The following is a 15,856-nucleotide window of genomic DNA, read 5'->3' as shown; positions in this document are numbered from 1 at the left end:
GAAAACATAGGCGTCACGACTGCTGCCGCCCGCTCTTTAACAAATCATTTCCCTCCATCATATTCTGGGATTCCTCTGAATGCAGGAAACTTGTGGCGATCCAGTGTCTCCCTTTTCCATCTGCAAGCCTGAGCCTATGAATAGACTGAGGCCGAGCTGCAGGGTGGGCTGCACTGGAAGCTACAGGAAGCTCTGACATTTCAACTGTAACCCAGAGAGTCAGTGAAACCTCTTCATCCAAACAAATCATAAAGTGTGCTTTTCAGTATAAACAGACCCCAAGCTAGAATAATACATTTTTAAAATAATAAATGTCTCACCTAGCTTGTAGTGTTAAAAGTCCCCAAGATTCCTTTTAGTTGAAGCTTGAAATACAACAAGATGTGATTTAATATGCTTGTTTATTCAATATTTTCCACATCTTTTTGGTTTATTCATAATCGTATATATTAAAAAATCCATGAAAAACCTGACAAGCAAATGTAGCCCAGTGTGTTTGTAAAGCCACATGGACTTTGGAGTGCACAGGGAGGCTCCCTGCATGCTTTCAGCCGCAAACAGGAAATAATCAAGAGCTCGGAACTTGCAAGTACATTAAGAGCGAGTTAACAGTCTTTTTAGGCACTGAAGTCTCTGGAAACCCATAATGAAAGATATGTCATTTCTTTTAGTCCACTGCTTGACTGGATTTAAGACTATGTTGTTCACATTAGCACTTCCAGTCGAAAATAAAACAGAAAATAAATACAAGTACAGAATGCTTTCAAATTAGAGCATCACTGCTGTATATGTGATTCGGAAAGTGAACAGGAAATGGTTTCCCATAATATGGTCAAGTTAATGTCAAAATAATTCATGAAGGTGTGTGGGTCTGTATGTGTGCGTCCATTACTTTATTCCTCGTACAATAATCTAGTGAGACACAGCGTTGACGACATAGCACTGATGCAAGGTGGAAATTCAATAAAAATAAAAGAGAAAAATGGAAATGCTGATTCCAAGTCTGCATAAAAAATAGAACAGAGTGACTCTGCTTCATTATTTGGTCCCGTAATGCTTGGCTGAAGGCTGGCCGTACAGCTCGTAGAAGTCAGGGTGCCGGGCCGCCTGCGAGCCCACCATCAGGCCACCCATTGGGAAATGCTGCAGCGGCTGGCTCCCATGGGGGGGAAACTCCTGAGAGGTCATGGGGGCGAAGGAGCCCGACGGCGGGTACGGAGGCCGGGCGCGAGGGGCGGGGGCCCTGGAGCAGCAGCAGTTATTCAGAGTGCACATAAGAACTTTCCTCCCTTCGTACATGGCTTGTTGCGAGGCACCTCCACTGGGGAAGTGGGAGGAGGGGAAGATAGTCCCTGAGTGGTGGCTGGAGCTGGAGCCTACACCCATAATGTGATGGGCTGGAGAGTCAAGGAGCCGAATATGGCTGGAACTAGGGTGAGGATTCTGGGAGGTGGAGTTCTCTGTTTTACTTCCCATGAAAGCCATGCTGTACTTCCTCTTCTGTGGTGCTGAACTCGTCCCCAGTTGGGAGCCAGCGGAGCCGGCGCGAGACTGGACGATCTCAACAATGGCTGACTCGTTCAACGGCTCTGAAAGTGGAAGGTAGAGGAGGATGAGAAAGCAGTTCATCTTGATCATTTCCCAGAAATAGTTAAATATTTTATAATCAGCACATCTACCCGTCGCTTTTCTTTCTTACCTTCCAGCATTTTCCGCAGGTTCTTCTCTCTCGTTGAGAGTTCAGAAAGCAAATGATCAGAGTTGAGCTGGCCCAGTCCGAGTGGAGGCATGGCACTAATCAGGTGAGAGGTTGACCTGGAAAAAGACACACACAGAAACACACAGGAAAAACCATGAGAACCAGACGCAGCTTGAGACGCATTCTGGACCTTGAGATTTGAGTTGAATTTGCAAAGACTACAATAATAATGAACAAATAAACAGATGTGCAAACTTCCATCGAGACAAAACACAAGTGAAGAATTGCACAGTTTTTATGAAAAAAACCCAGTGATGATATCAGATTATGTGTCACTGCACCAAAAGGTGTGCAGGAAAACATTAAACATTTATTTTAAAGACGTTATTAGCATTTAGACTTAAAAGGGCACAGGAATATTAGATGAACAAAATACCCAACAAATCATTAATACCAAAAAACACAGTAATTACTGTTGCTTTTGAGAAGGATTCCAGGCACAAAGTTGTCCTGCATCAGGTTTCTTCTCATCGTGATTGTATAACTCACGATGAATACGAAAAACCACCATGAACGGTGAAATGAAAGAGAATCGAAGTAACGAGGCTCACCTGTCCATCAGCATCTGGTAGGGTTTTGTATTCTGAAGAAGACAATAAGACACAAGCGGTATTCAGATGCAACATTTGGTTCGCTAACGGCTGCTGTGAGACCAAAAGAATAAAGACAATGTTGTCTCCTGTCTTGTTTACACGCATCAGTGTGAGTTACACATGACATCTGTGGGCGACAAAGCTTTTTGTGTTCTTTAAAATCCGACATTTAAATCCTTGGAACGGCTGGAATCACATAATGTAAAACAACTTCTGCTGGTGTGTGTATTGCATGCGTTTGTGTGGCTGTACAGACAAATTCCATGTGGGGAGATGGTGCGTCGATTTGTTTTATTCTGACCTTCATGAAGTTGATGTTGTCGGCTTTTTGAAGAAACGTTTGCACTGAGCTCAGGAGCTTCTCTGCTTCCTGACGCCGCTCGTTGAGCTGCAGCACCTGCTGGGATTGCTTCCTCCCGTACACGGAGCAGGTGCTCTCCAGCATCTGCATGGTGTCAGACTGGTTCTCTTCCAGCAGCCTGTGCATCCTCTGATACTGGGCTCTCACACGCTCCTTCAGGTCAGACACTGTGTCCTGTAGAGAGAGAGAGAGAGAGAGAGAGGACGGGTTAATCTACAAACACACAAATTCTACAGGCATATAACAGCTGTATATTTTTAGGTCAAAATGAATTCCCTTGCAATGGAAAGTACTACTTTACTGGTGAAAGTGGTTATTCAATGTTTTTGGTGGCTCAGGAAAATAGTCACTTACATTTTATTAAGTTTGAACATTTTGTCTCTTGAAAGTGCAATAGTAAATTGCTGGAGTGCCAATTTAAACAGACAATTTGGCATTTTGTGTTGTCTTTTCTTGAATTTCCCAGCAGAAGCTACTAAACTATTCAAAAATAGTCTGCAACAGAACAGAAGTAAAGACATGAGACATGTTTAAATATATATTTTCTTTCTTCGATTTGTTGAATCCACTTGTTCTGGACTAAAGTAGTGAAGTAATTTGTAAAAAGGCATTTTCCACTTTAATGCACAAAGCTAGAAATAAATTACTTTCTCGTAATTTGTCAACAGTGGATAACACACAGAGTGGTTTCATTTAAACACAGTGTTGACAAAATAAAAAATAAAAATCTACATGAAGACAGATGGAGCAGTGCTGGTCGTGGTCAGATCTGTGTCTCTGTAAGTGCATGCATTGTGTGTGTTGTACTGTACCTTCATCAGTGTCTTGTCTGCCTCCAGCTTGGCGAGCTGCTCATCAATGGTCTGGACACGACCCTCCAGTCTGTCTTGCTGCCTCATTAACGTGGCCTGCAGGGAGACGACAAACAAGACATGGATAAGACAGAGGAACCCAGAGTCTTTGAAAGCAGAAAAATATATGTGAGGAAAGTTTCTTAAAAACTCTGCTGCGACCATCAGCAAACGCTGGCTGCTACTCGTGACTCACTGAGACTCCCTCCTCCACAATCCTGATCAGACTGGGGGAACAACAGCTGCCGGACACAACCACATGCATTTATCCATTAGGGAGATCACCAGCAAAAGGCCAACGCAACAACACAAATCCATCTCTGATTGCCTCTGAGTTTATCAGGGATCCTGCTACATCACATGGAGCCCATTGTTGGGACCTGTCGACTTCCTCTGCGGGCTGAGGCATAGTGCAGAAAGAGCCACAGGCCATTAAAAGAGCCGGTAAACATAATCCTTCTCCACTTACAGCACAAGATGCTAATCAATCTACAGTCACAGGCAGACTGCAAACAGGGGAGGGCAGGTACCTTTTTTTAATGAACTGTTTCTGAATGGGGAAAGGCACCCTGCCCACTGTCATGGCAACCAAAACCTTACCTGTATTTATAAGTGACAGCTAATGTGTGTGAGGGAGTTAAAAGTCGGGGGGGGGCGTTTCACTACCCCCTTCTCTGCCTTCTCGTTTCTGCCACATGCATTGCTCCCGTTGTTTGCATTGGCCTCTGTGTGTCGGTGACAGCCTGTCGTGTCTGTGTGCACAGCGCCCGGCTCTCTCCCTCCGCATGAGTGTGCATGGGAGAAAGGGATCGGGAGGAAAGGCGTAGGGCTGTGGGCTCCGCGTGCACATGCCAACAACGGACAGAGAGAGAAGGGAGAAAGACATACAAAAAAAAAAAAAGAAGAAGAAGAGAGAGGAGAGTGAAACCAACAGAGGGAAAGTTTGAAGCGCAGAAGAGAGAATGAGGACATTCCTGCGGTCTCCAGTGAGCGCGTTTCAGGGTATCTGCATTGTGGTATCACAGCAACAGGCCTCTTCAGCTGCTTACACCACTCATGGAGTCTTATGTACGACAACTGGCTGGCCACTGTGGTGCACCTCGTCCAGCTAGCTCCCGAAACAAAACTGTAAAACGACTCTAAATGACATAAAACACTGGCCAATGTTAGATCCTTTAGTTTGCATTTTCTCCTAAGCTATCCTTTTAACAGACGACAATTTGATCACCTGGGAAACCCGATCTAGTTAATTTGTTTCACTATTCAAGATGATTTGGATGATGGCTTCTGGCATTACACTGATAAACAGAGAGGTAGCATTTGAATTAAGTTTTAGAGCAGTACCACTTTGTAAACCCAACGTTAGCAAGTTACAGTCGCGGGTGAGTGTGTTAGCAATAATTAGCCTTGTTACACATCCCGCAGACCAATTATGTACTGTTTTGGTCTTCACCATCTCCTGTCTGCAGTCTTAGCAGCTTAATGCTACTCGATGCTAGCAAGTCTCCAACTTTTGGCTAACTTAGCTAAAGGTCACAAGGCCATGAAACCAAAACAATGACCTGAAACAGGTAAAAAGGCTCCATAGAGCTAAATGGGCAGTAGCCTACAAATATTTGTCTGGGGGGTCGTCTCGACGAAAGAACCAACGACAGACAATGATCCTGAGAAATATTGATCAACCCAGTTTGAGTGCTGAGAAGAAAACAGCCATATTCACATGGCGGCCATTTTCTTCTGATGTCACACTCTGGGAGGGAAGCTACAATGCTATTAGCAACGGGTGGAAGATCAGGTTGCAATATACCCATTAGGAATCTGACAATCTGTTATCATTCACTGCTCCTTGACTGATTACTGCAACTGAGGGGACAATGGACGGTGAACATTTGGAGGAACATCGGATCATGTTTCAAGGTAAAACAATATATCTGCTAGCTCATTAGCTACTGTTAGACAACAGCTAAAGTTAGCATTCAGCCACTTTGGTTTGCTGCCGTTTAATGATACGATGGGGAAGGTGCTTTATTTCTGAAATATTAATAATATTAATCAATCAATATCAATATCTGTGGACACATTTATTTAAACCTGAGGGTAAAAAGCACTGGATAAAAGTTGTAATGCTAAAGGCCCTACTTACTACCAGAGCAATTCTGAGGGTGGGTGAAAAGAGCCAGTAATTCAGAAAATTGATGTGGTTAAATCTAATGCATTTTATGTGCAGGGTAAAATAAACACCTCTAAGATGTATACTTATATGTGTAAAAAAATGTATCATATAACTGTGCACTGGGGCCATATCTTTTCACGCATTTAACATATTTGTCAGGCTTTCAGGATTGAAACAAGTAGGCCCTGTTTAGACTAACTAACTGTTAGCATCTAGCTAACATTACATGCATAACTGTTGTGCATCTAAAAGGGTGGTGGCCCACTCTGGAGACACATGCACATGAGGGAAAGTTTTCCACCAGCAGCATTCTTGTTGGAAATCAGCATCACTCCTTAATCTCGTGCCACATCCCACACCTGAGCTCCATCTCCACACCACATGTTGTTACACAAGAGGCACTTTCAGTTAACCGGCTCTTTTCAAACAATCTGATAACTGACTCTGCAAACTCACATGGTGCCGAGTTCGTTGGCAGAGTTCCTTGTTAAATCCAGTTTTTCTAGGTGCAGTGCGTTTAAAACCTTTCAGACAGTTCACTCGCATTAATAATCACTGTCTTAACATAGCACAGCTCAGTGGTGCCCATAGACAAACTCAGGGAAGAACACTTACTGGGTTATTGCAATGGTAAACATTACATCAGCATCTCTTTGTGAGTTGGTTTCACATTATAGTATCGTTTCTTTCTGCCTCGATGCTTCTGCTCAACAACCTTGTCTTCCTCATTTTACCATGTTTCCACCAATTCCCTTTTTGGGGACAGGAAAGAACTGATCTGCTGATCTCTCTGTTACAGTTTGAATGCCTACCTTTATCAAGATTAAACTCGCCAATGATCACTTTCCCTACTGTCCTATTTAGGCATTCAGACACCCGCGGGTTGCCAGGAAGCTCATGTTTAAATGAGGAGCCTCAGGCTCAATGAACAGAGAGCCTCTTTCACAATCAACTGACAACTATTCCCCACGTCTGATGTCAATGGACTACCCTCAGCATTCTGGGGAACTGACTCACACCAGCCCAAACACAAGAAACTGCAAACTGAAGAGCTCCCATGAGCGAATGTTTCCTGCTAAGATGCCTGAGAAAACCAAGGTGAGGTTGTGTGGGAGGACTCCTCCTCCGCCTGTCCCAGGAATGACATTACTATTATATTACTCTTCCTTTCTCGTCCCAAAATTACCCATACACCTGCAAAGGGTTACTGTAAAAGTTTCCTTTGAGAGCCAAAGTAACTAAAGATATGAACACAGCTACACTGTTTATCCAAAAACCAACAATAGTGCTGCCAGGGGGATTGAAAATCCTTTTACCAAAATAGACCACAGCTCAGTCGAGAAGGACAAACGCTCAGAAAGAAATGATGAGAAGCAACTCCTGCCTAGAACTACTTTAACAAAATGACCCAGCATCCAAGAAGAAGCCTTACTTTGGGGGTTTTGTCACATTCATCACCATTGATGTGCACTCAGTCTAAAGGCCCAAGCATGGAGAGTGTTCATTTGAGAAGAGCAAGGAACTCTTTACCCTGCAAACATACAGTTGTGAAAGAAGAGAAAAATGGGTGGGTGTGTGCATGTGTGTAGAGAAAGAGCAGCTTTGGAAAGGGCTGAACAGACATCTTTTGTCCCAATAATAGCTCTGAACCAGAGCAACAGATTGGACCGAATACTTCTACCCATTTAGAACCAAGTGATCTACACACTGGAAAAAAATGTGTCTGTAACATTCTCATCTGGAATAATGCAATTATCAGACATATCAACAACACATTGAAGATGCCAAATTACTCTTAATCTCCCCCTCAGTCATTCTCCAATAGAAATGGCTATATAAGACAGTGCATGTTTTTTCTTACATTAGAATTGAAAGAAATTGTAGAAATGAGTAAATTACCGAGGTGGACAGAGCCATGACACACTGGCCTTATGCGAGATGCATACCTTCACCTCAAGGTCAATCCTGCCAAGCTGTATCATGATTCACTTCTGGTCAGGTAGGTTAACAAACATAGAATATATGTTCTCATTTCTTATAAGTCATGTCACTAGAATCACTTTTCAGCAACTGCAAATGCTTGAGATTTTATTGATAATCTCTCTGGTTTGGGAACTGTCTCGCAAATCATCACATTTCTATTTTAAAAAACAGCAGGTCAGTTCTTTTATCAGCCTCCAAAGCCTCGCCAGTGTGTGTTTCCCCCCATGAGCAAATGCTGAAACTGATCAGGGTAGCTAACCAAGCAGCTAAACGAAGTACATGTGGATCCGCCCCCCCCCCCCCACTGCACAGGGTTTATCATTTCTGGTGGATGCAGCTTGCATCACAGCACTTACCCGAGGGCACAGGGTGGCTTATGTGTGGAGTGGCGATGTGTAGGCGTGGTTTTGTGCAGTGCAATGATCAAGGTTAAAAGCAGTGTGTGACATATGCCTACATGTGTGTGCGTGTGCGCCTATCATCTTCCCCGAGTCGTGGCTTTTCACCTGTCCAGTCCATTCACATCACATGAGATTAAAGGGAGCGACAAAGGAAGGAAGCCACAGACTAGTGAGCTGGGAGGAATATTTGACTCCATGAAAATCAAACAAAAACCAATGAAAGAAAGCTCCCCTGTCACATTTTTTGACTGTCACCTGCGTTTCAGTTGACAGTTTAAAGTGAATTGGTGAGTGGCAGTGCGTGTGTGTGATTAATCTACCTGCATTTGTATGCGCTGCATATCCACATCGCAGACTGTATGTCTTTGGTTCGTGCAGTGCGAGATGCAGCAGAAGGGACACAGAGCCACATGCTCCTCCTCACAGTGGAGCAGCCTGTACTCCTCGTGTGTGGGACAGGTCCAAGCGCTCAGCTCCTCAGCGTCAACTAACAGGTGTCCCGGGGCCGCACAAGGCTGCTGTAGGTGCGTCTGGATATGAACTTGGCAGCAGGGCTCCTTGCAGCGCAGGCAGACCTTCCGCACAGGCAGTGGCGGGCCTCGTCTACAGAGGACACACTGTAAGACAACCGGGGCTTTCTCAGTGTTCAAGGCATTGAACCGCTTGACAATATTGGCAAGCTTGAAGTTCTTCTCCAGTGCTGGTTTCTGGCTATAGTTGTGGTTGCACTCGGGGCAGCGCACTGCAGCGTTGTCTTTGGCCCAGGCCTCCGAGATACAATCCTTGCAGAAGTTGTGCTTGCATGGCAGCTGGATGGGCTCAACGAAAACATTCAGGCAAATTGGACAGAGGAGCTCCTCTTCCAAGCTGTTTTTCCAGCTTGCATCCATGACTTAGGCTGGATCCAAACTGATGTGTTTCTACAAGGGTCAAACGAGAGAAAGAGAGATTATATTGACATATGAAAACAAAACAGCCTTGTGACAGTTAAGCCTTCGAGTCTTGTCACTGCTATCTTGTCCGAAATGGTACAGAAAGATCTAAGCAGGGAAAGCAACTCTTTACACAAACAAGCAATCACCCTGCCAGCAGCCGATCTTCTATGACTGTCATGTTGTGATCAGGCTAGTTTAAGCTTGTTTCTGATGAAGGCTTCTGGTCAGCATCTTTTTATCTGAAATTTGTGAAGTGGGTAGTTAGCTGTGTTGCCAGTTTGGGTTCACCTGATAATTATTTTTAAGTCTGTGCTCGCAATTGTGGTGTACTGCGTAGCCTGAGTTAGCCACATCGATGCTCCACAGGCGATTAGCCCAGTTAGCAGCGGCTCTCATGATACTGTGATGAAGCAGTTGGGCTAATTTTAGCTTTCTACAATTATAACTGTTGCTGGTTGTTTGCGTCATGTTATTGCATTTGCAAAGTTGTGGTCTCCATGTTGTTTTTTATAGCCTCTTCTGCTGCTGTACTTACTATACTGTGCATGTGCTGCAGCCTGCTCTGTGATGTGGGCAGGGGCTTTGGAGAAGGTTTTGGAAAGGGCAGGGAGGGGCCTGGACGTTGTACTTGTGCTTTCTACTTTATTTTCAATACAAATAATTTTTTTCTAAATAGGTTTAAAATTGAGGTTGTCTGATATTTCAAGACAAAACAATTCATTCTTTCTGAATGTAGTGTATGTAAATATATGTAAATAAGAGTTAAATTATGCGCTGTTTAATATTGCTAAGCTAGCAGGTGTTGTGGAGTGAGTTGTTCGCATTTAATAAGCTTTAAAAAAGGTGTTTCTGAAGGCTGCTATATCTTTCTGTCAGAAACTAATTTAGTCTTGCATCTTTCATGCAGAAAGGAAATTGGCGAGAAATGCATCCGTCATAGACGATGTGCTCAAAAAGAGTGAAGTGTGAATAATGTTAGATTGTCAGATAATGCCACAGGATGAGAGTGACAGAGGAGTCAGTTGACTTTTGGCCACTGAGACGTACAGACATCCATAACAGAACCAATATATTGGTTAGCAAATGCTATGGGAGCAGGACAAACTTCAATCGACTCAATCTACGTCTCGTTTTACTGGTGTTATTTTGGAAGATGCTCACTTGATTCGTTGGCACATTTGTTTCACTTCTTACGTAGTGAGCTGTTATACAACTATTTTTGTTATGATAATGGTCCATAATGACGGGGACATGCATACAGAGGCGGATTGCCACTCACCTTCACACTATAGGTGTGACAGGTGAAGCAGACAAAGCAGTTCAGTATGTAAATGTTGTGTTTTGACTAAGAGTCGTCCCACCTGCCCTCAGCACCAAACAATAGAAGTGCCTTGTCATATTACAATTAGGAATTTAAACATTGTTATACATTTATATTGAAATTGATGCAGATATACATTAAAAAATTAATAATGCTATTTAAACAATATTTATAGTTTGGAGCACTTCATATACGGAACAGTCTTCTGAGGATGCTGTAATTTTATTTCAAAATAGTGTTCAACTTTTTGTAAAGGTCTTAGTATTTCTTAAACCATTAATATATTTATTATATATCGAGCAGAATATTTAAAAGGAGTAAAAAAAAGGTAATTGTATACGTCAGTATTGTTTCACTTTTTAATGAACTGTAACGTAGACAGTCTTTTAAATGATGGACGAGTCAATGTTGTTTTAATAACAGTTTCCTCTCCTGCTGCGGATTGAGTTTTTAGAAGGTGGATGAATCCACATTGATTTAGTCTCCGTGATGGTCGAAAACCCTGCGTTCGTTCCGCGTAAAACATCCTTTCAATCTGGCTCCGGTGTCAACGACGATTCAATACTTGGTTTAAAGGTTGTTTGAAGCAGGTTTTTCCGGAGCTGGGACCAACAACATGTCACAGTGACACCGGATCACTGTGAAAAAGCCTCATTCCAGTCCACTGAGACACGTTGTAAACACCATTGAAGGAAGAAAGGCTACGTTACCAACTATTTATTCCTGCCCATGTCGTCGGTGCACCTCTAATGCCCTCGGAGCTTATCGTATCCAGCCCGCGGTCTGATCCAGCTCCTGCCGTGAGATCGGAGCAGGGTGTCCGACATACATCGCTCGGTCCCGGGGGGAAGGTTTGACACGGTTCCCGGTTGTTATTCGTCTGGTTCCGCTTTCCCGTGAACTCTGACTAATATCGGATGATAAGTGCAGGCGGCTTGTGACTCGTCGGAACGGAGCTTAGTGCTTCCACACACCGACTCCCCCTCTCTCCCCTCGCTCCCCCTCCTCTGAGATAACGTGACCCGTCACGGAGTTGATACACAGACGGGGGAGGAGCCCGGAGGAGGCCGGAGGAGCAGCGGCCACATAGCAAACTCTACCGGAGAGACCTCACATGTGCATGGCTGGAAAACAACAGTGTGTCTCTGAGTGTAGTCCCTGACACCCAAAGTGGGGCCCTGGCTTCCAGTGAAACACTAAATCACTTCATCTAAGGCTGTGTGCAGAGTTGGTACCTCTTCTTAATGAGACAGCCTTCTAACCAGTTTTTTTTTTAAAAATGTAACCAATACTCTATGTACAGATAATATAGTTTTGCCTAAGGTTCAATGAGGTACTAATGCATATAAATACATGACAATCAATTAAAGGTTCAGTGTATAGAGTTTAGGGACATCTAGTGGTGAAGTTGCATCTTGCAGCTGATTACCCCTCACCTCACCCTCCCCTTCAAAACACAAAAGAGAACCTGTGGTAGCTTTCAGTTGTCGTAAAAACTCAAAAGGGGCCTAGTTTGTCCAGTTTGGGCTACTGTAAAAAATATGGCAGCTGCAAACTGTCATGCATCGCCAAGAACTTTTGGACTGTTAACAGATGCACACACAGGCAGACAAATTTGTAAGCTATAAAAAACAATAAAAAAATATAATAAAATATATCAAGAGTCCTGTACTGATAGCATATCATGTCGACACAAATAAACATAAATGATGTCCACAATCGGGGTGATTCTTCCCTCTATATTGTTCTTTCTTCTCCTCCTCTACTTTGCGGTGCTTTCTGAATTGTGCACCTGATAATTTAATATTTTTTTGATTCATCTTTGACTCTAACCGCAGTCTATCACCGCAGCTTGTACGTCAGGGACACACCTGAGGCGGAAGCGCAAATTCTCTGCGAGCCGCCGCCTGACTGTTCACACATGGAGCCATCCAGGAGGATGTTTTAGATGCTGGCTTGCCTATCCACGGAGCCACGGGTGGTGACATCAGCAAATGTCCCTACTATGCTGCCAAAATGAGTAGGTTTTTATACTTCTCTTTGTATGCATCATGCTGCTATGAGGAACTCCCTTCTTTTTTTCTGTTCATGCTGAAATAAAGTGGATTCACTTGGTCTGACGTTTTCAATCACATCTTTATAAAACACCTCATTAGCTTCACACTACAAACCTTATGGGGGGGGGGAATGCTTTTTGAGAGAAGATTCCAGATTCATTCACTAGACTGGCACTCAGTAGAGCTCAACAGAACCGTATAGGTTCATCTCTGATCCATGCAGCTTCTTTCTACCAAGTTGTGTGGTTATTGGTCCAGTAGTTTATTACATAAACCTGTTGACTGACAAATCAGAGATTAAAACATAACCTCCTTAGCAGACGTAATAAAACATCCACCCATTTATCAAGGAAAATGATACGTCATGATAAACGTGACACATGCAATGTAAAACAATACATTAACGTCACACCATCATCCTCTAACCCCGGGACACACCTGCGAAAAGCAGTCCGCCTCCTTTCCTCGCCCATGTTAAATACGTCATGATAAACCCTCTCCTGGAACCGTCACCTTATCGTGGTGGAGAGGTTTGCGTGTCCCTGTGAACCTGAGGGCTGTGTTGTCTGGAGCCTTGTGCTCCTGGTAGGGTCTCTCATGGCAGAGTGGTCTCAGGTGAGGGGCCAGACTAAGAATGGTTCAAAAACCCTCAATGAATATCGACGGAAGAGGAGATGTGACCCGGCCCGGAGGAAGCCCGGGGCCCCCGTCTGGAGCTAGGCCCAGACGGAGGGCTCGATGGCGAGCGCCTGGTGGCCGGGTTTGCCACGGAGCCCGGTCGGGCACAGCCCGAACAAACTACGTGGCACCCCCCCTCTCTTCATCTCATGGGCCCACCACCTGTGGGAAGACCCGTTGGGGTCGGGTGCGCAGCCACATGGGTGGCAGCGAAGGTCAGGGGTCTCGACGGACCAGACCCGGGCGGCAGAAGCTGGCTCTGGGGACGTGGAACGTCACCTCGCTGTGGGGAAAGGAACCGGAGCTTGTGAGGGAGATGGAGCGCTACCAGTTAGATCTGGTGGGGCTTACCTCCACGCACAGTCTCGGCTCTGGTACCGTACTCCTGGATAAGGGTTGGACTCTATTCTTCTCCGGAGTTGCCAAGGGCGTGAGGCGCCGGGCGGGTGTGGGGATACTCATAAATCCCCGGCTGAGCGCCGCGGTGTTGGAGTTTACCCCGGTAGACGAGAGGGTCGCCTCCCTGCGCCTAAGGGTTGTAGGGGGGAAAACTCTGACTGTTGTTTGTGCGTATGCACCAAACAGCAGCTCAGAGTACTCGGCCTTCTTGGAGACCCTGAATGGAGTCCTGTATGGGGCTCCAATAGGGGACTCCGTAGTTCTGCTGGGTGACTTCAACGCCCACGTGGGCAACGATGGAGATACCTGGAGAGGCGTGGTGGGGAGGAACGGCCTCCCTGATCTGAACCCGAGCGGTCGTTTGTTATTGGACTTCTGTGCTAGTCATGGATTATCCATAACAAACACCATGTTCGAACATAAGGGTGCTCATAAGTGTACTTGGTACCAGAGTACCCTAGGCCGAAGATCAATGATCGATTTTGTGATCGTGTCATCTGATCTGAGGCCGCATGTTTTGGACACTCGGGTAAAGACAGGGGCGGAACTGTCAACCGACCACCATCTGGTTGTGAGTTGGATCAGGGAATGGGGGAAATTTCCGGATAGACCTGGTAAGCCCAAACGAGTAGTGCGGGTGAACTGGGAACGTCTGGAGGAGGCCCCCGTCCTAGGTATCTTCAACTCACACCTCCGGCGGAGTTTTTCTGGCATTCCTGTGGAGGTTGGGGACATTGAGCCGGAGTGGGCGGTGTTCAAAGCCTCCATTGCTGAAGCTGCGGCGGCTAGCTGTGGCCTCAGGGTCTTAGGTTCCTCAAGGGGCGGTAACCCTCGGACACCGTGGTGGACACCGGTGGTCAGGGAAGCCGTCCGATTGAAGAAGGAGGCCTTCCGGGATATGATATCCTGGAGGACTCCTGACTCGGTTGCAGGGTACCGACAGGCCCGAAGGGCTGCAGCTGCTGCCGTGTCGGAGGCTAAGCAGCGGGTGTGGGAGAAGTTCGGAGAGGTCATGGAGAAGGACTTTCGGTCGGCACCAAAGTGTTTCTGGAAGACTATCCGGCACCTCAGGAGGGGGAAACGGGGAACCATCCAAGCTGTGTACAGTAAGGATGGGACTCTGTTGACCTCAACTGAGGAGGTCATCGGACGTTGGAAGGAACACTTTGAGGAACTCCTGAATCCGAATAACACGCCCTCTATGTTGGAGGCAGAGCTCGAGGTTGATGGTGTTTCGTCGTCAATTTCCCTGGTGGAGGTCACTGAGGTAGTCAAACACCTCCGCAGTGGCAAAGCCCCAGGGATTGATGAGATCCAGCCAGAAATGCTAAAGGCTCTGGGTGTTGAGGGGCTGTCATGGTTGACACGCCTATTCAACATCGCGTGGGAGTCGGGTACAGTGCCAAAGGAGTGGCAAACCGGGGTGGTGGTTCCCCTGTTCAAAAAGGGGGACCAGAGAGTGTGTACCAATTATCGGGGTCTCACACTTCTCAGCCTCCCTGGTAAAGTCTACTCCAAGGTGCTGGAAAGGAGGGTTCGGCCGATCGTCGAACCTCAGATTGAAGAGGAACAATGCGGTTTTCGCCCCGGACGTGGAACTACGGACCAGCTCTTCACTCTCGCAAGGATCCTGGAGGGGGCCTGGGAGTATGCCCATCCGGTCCACTTGTGTTTTGTGGATCTGGAGAAGGCGTATGACCGGGTCCCCCGGGAGAAACTGTGGGAGGTGCTGCGGGAGTATGGGGTAAGGGGGTCTCTCCTCAGGGCCATCCAATCTCTGTACTCCCAAAGCGAGAGCTGTGTTCGGGTCCTCGGCAGCCAGTCAGTTTCGTTCTCAGTGGGTGCTGGTCTCCGCCAGGGCTGCGCCTTGTCACCAATCCTGTTTGTGATATACATGGACAGGATATCGAGGCGTAGTCGTGGTGGGGAGGGGTTGCAGTTCGGTGGTCTGAGGATCTCGTCACTGCTTTTTGCGGATGATGTGGTCCTCATTGGATCATCGGCTTGTGACCTTCAGCACTCACTGGATCGGCTGGCGGCCGAGTGTGAAGCGGCTGGGATGAGGATCAGCACCGCTAAATCTGAGGCCATGACTCTTAGCAGGAAACCGATGGATTGCTTACTCCGGGTAGGAAATGAGTCCTTAGCCCAAGTGAAGGAGTTCAAGTACCTCGGGGTCTTGTTCGCGAGTGAGGGTACTATGGAGCGTGAGATTGGCCGGAGAATCGGAGCAGCGGGGGCGGTATTGCGTTCGCTTTACCGCACCGTTGTAACGAAAAGAGAGCTGAGCCGCAAGGCAAAGATCTCGATCTACTGGTCGATCTTCGTTCCTATCCTCACCTATG

The 15,856-nt window shown here is 46.1% G+C and overlaps 1 protein-coding gene across 1 annotated transcript; it reads right to left on the bottom strand.

Annotated features, from left to right (window-relative positions):
• Positions 1–384: 384 nt before the first annotated feature.
• Positions 385–11,377, bottom strand: trim8a (tripartite motif containing 8a). The gene is made up of 7 exons (XM_053436867.1): positions 11,088–11,377; positions 8,442–9,041; positions 3,526–3,621; positions 2,654–2,887; positions 2,311–2,342; positions 1,700–1,815; positions 385–1,589 (listed from the first exon to the last, which is right to left on the bottom strand). Exons 2-7 carry the CDS (start codon positions 9,009–9,011, stop codon positions 1,039–1,041), a joined length of 1,599 nt encoding a protein of 532 aa, XP_053292842.1. The 5' UTR covers positions 9,012–9,041; positions 11,088–11,377; the 3' UTR covers positions 385–1,038.
• Positions 11,378–15,856: the final 4,479 nt, after the last annotated feature.

This window comes from Pleuronectes platessa, chromosome 12 (genome assembly GCF_947347685.1).
Source record: "Pleuronectes platessa chromosome 12, fPlePla1.1, whole genome shotgun sequence".
Taxonomy (NCBI): domain Eukaryota; kingdom Metazoa; phylum Chordata; class Actinopteri; order Pleuronectiformes; family Pleuronectidae; genus Pleuronectes; species Pleuronectes platessa.
This window is presented reverse-complemented; position numbering and strand designations above follow the sequence as displayed.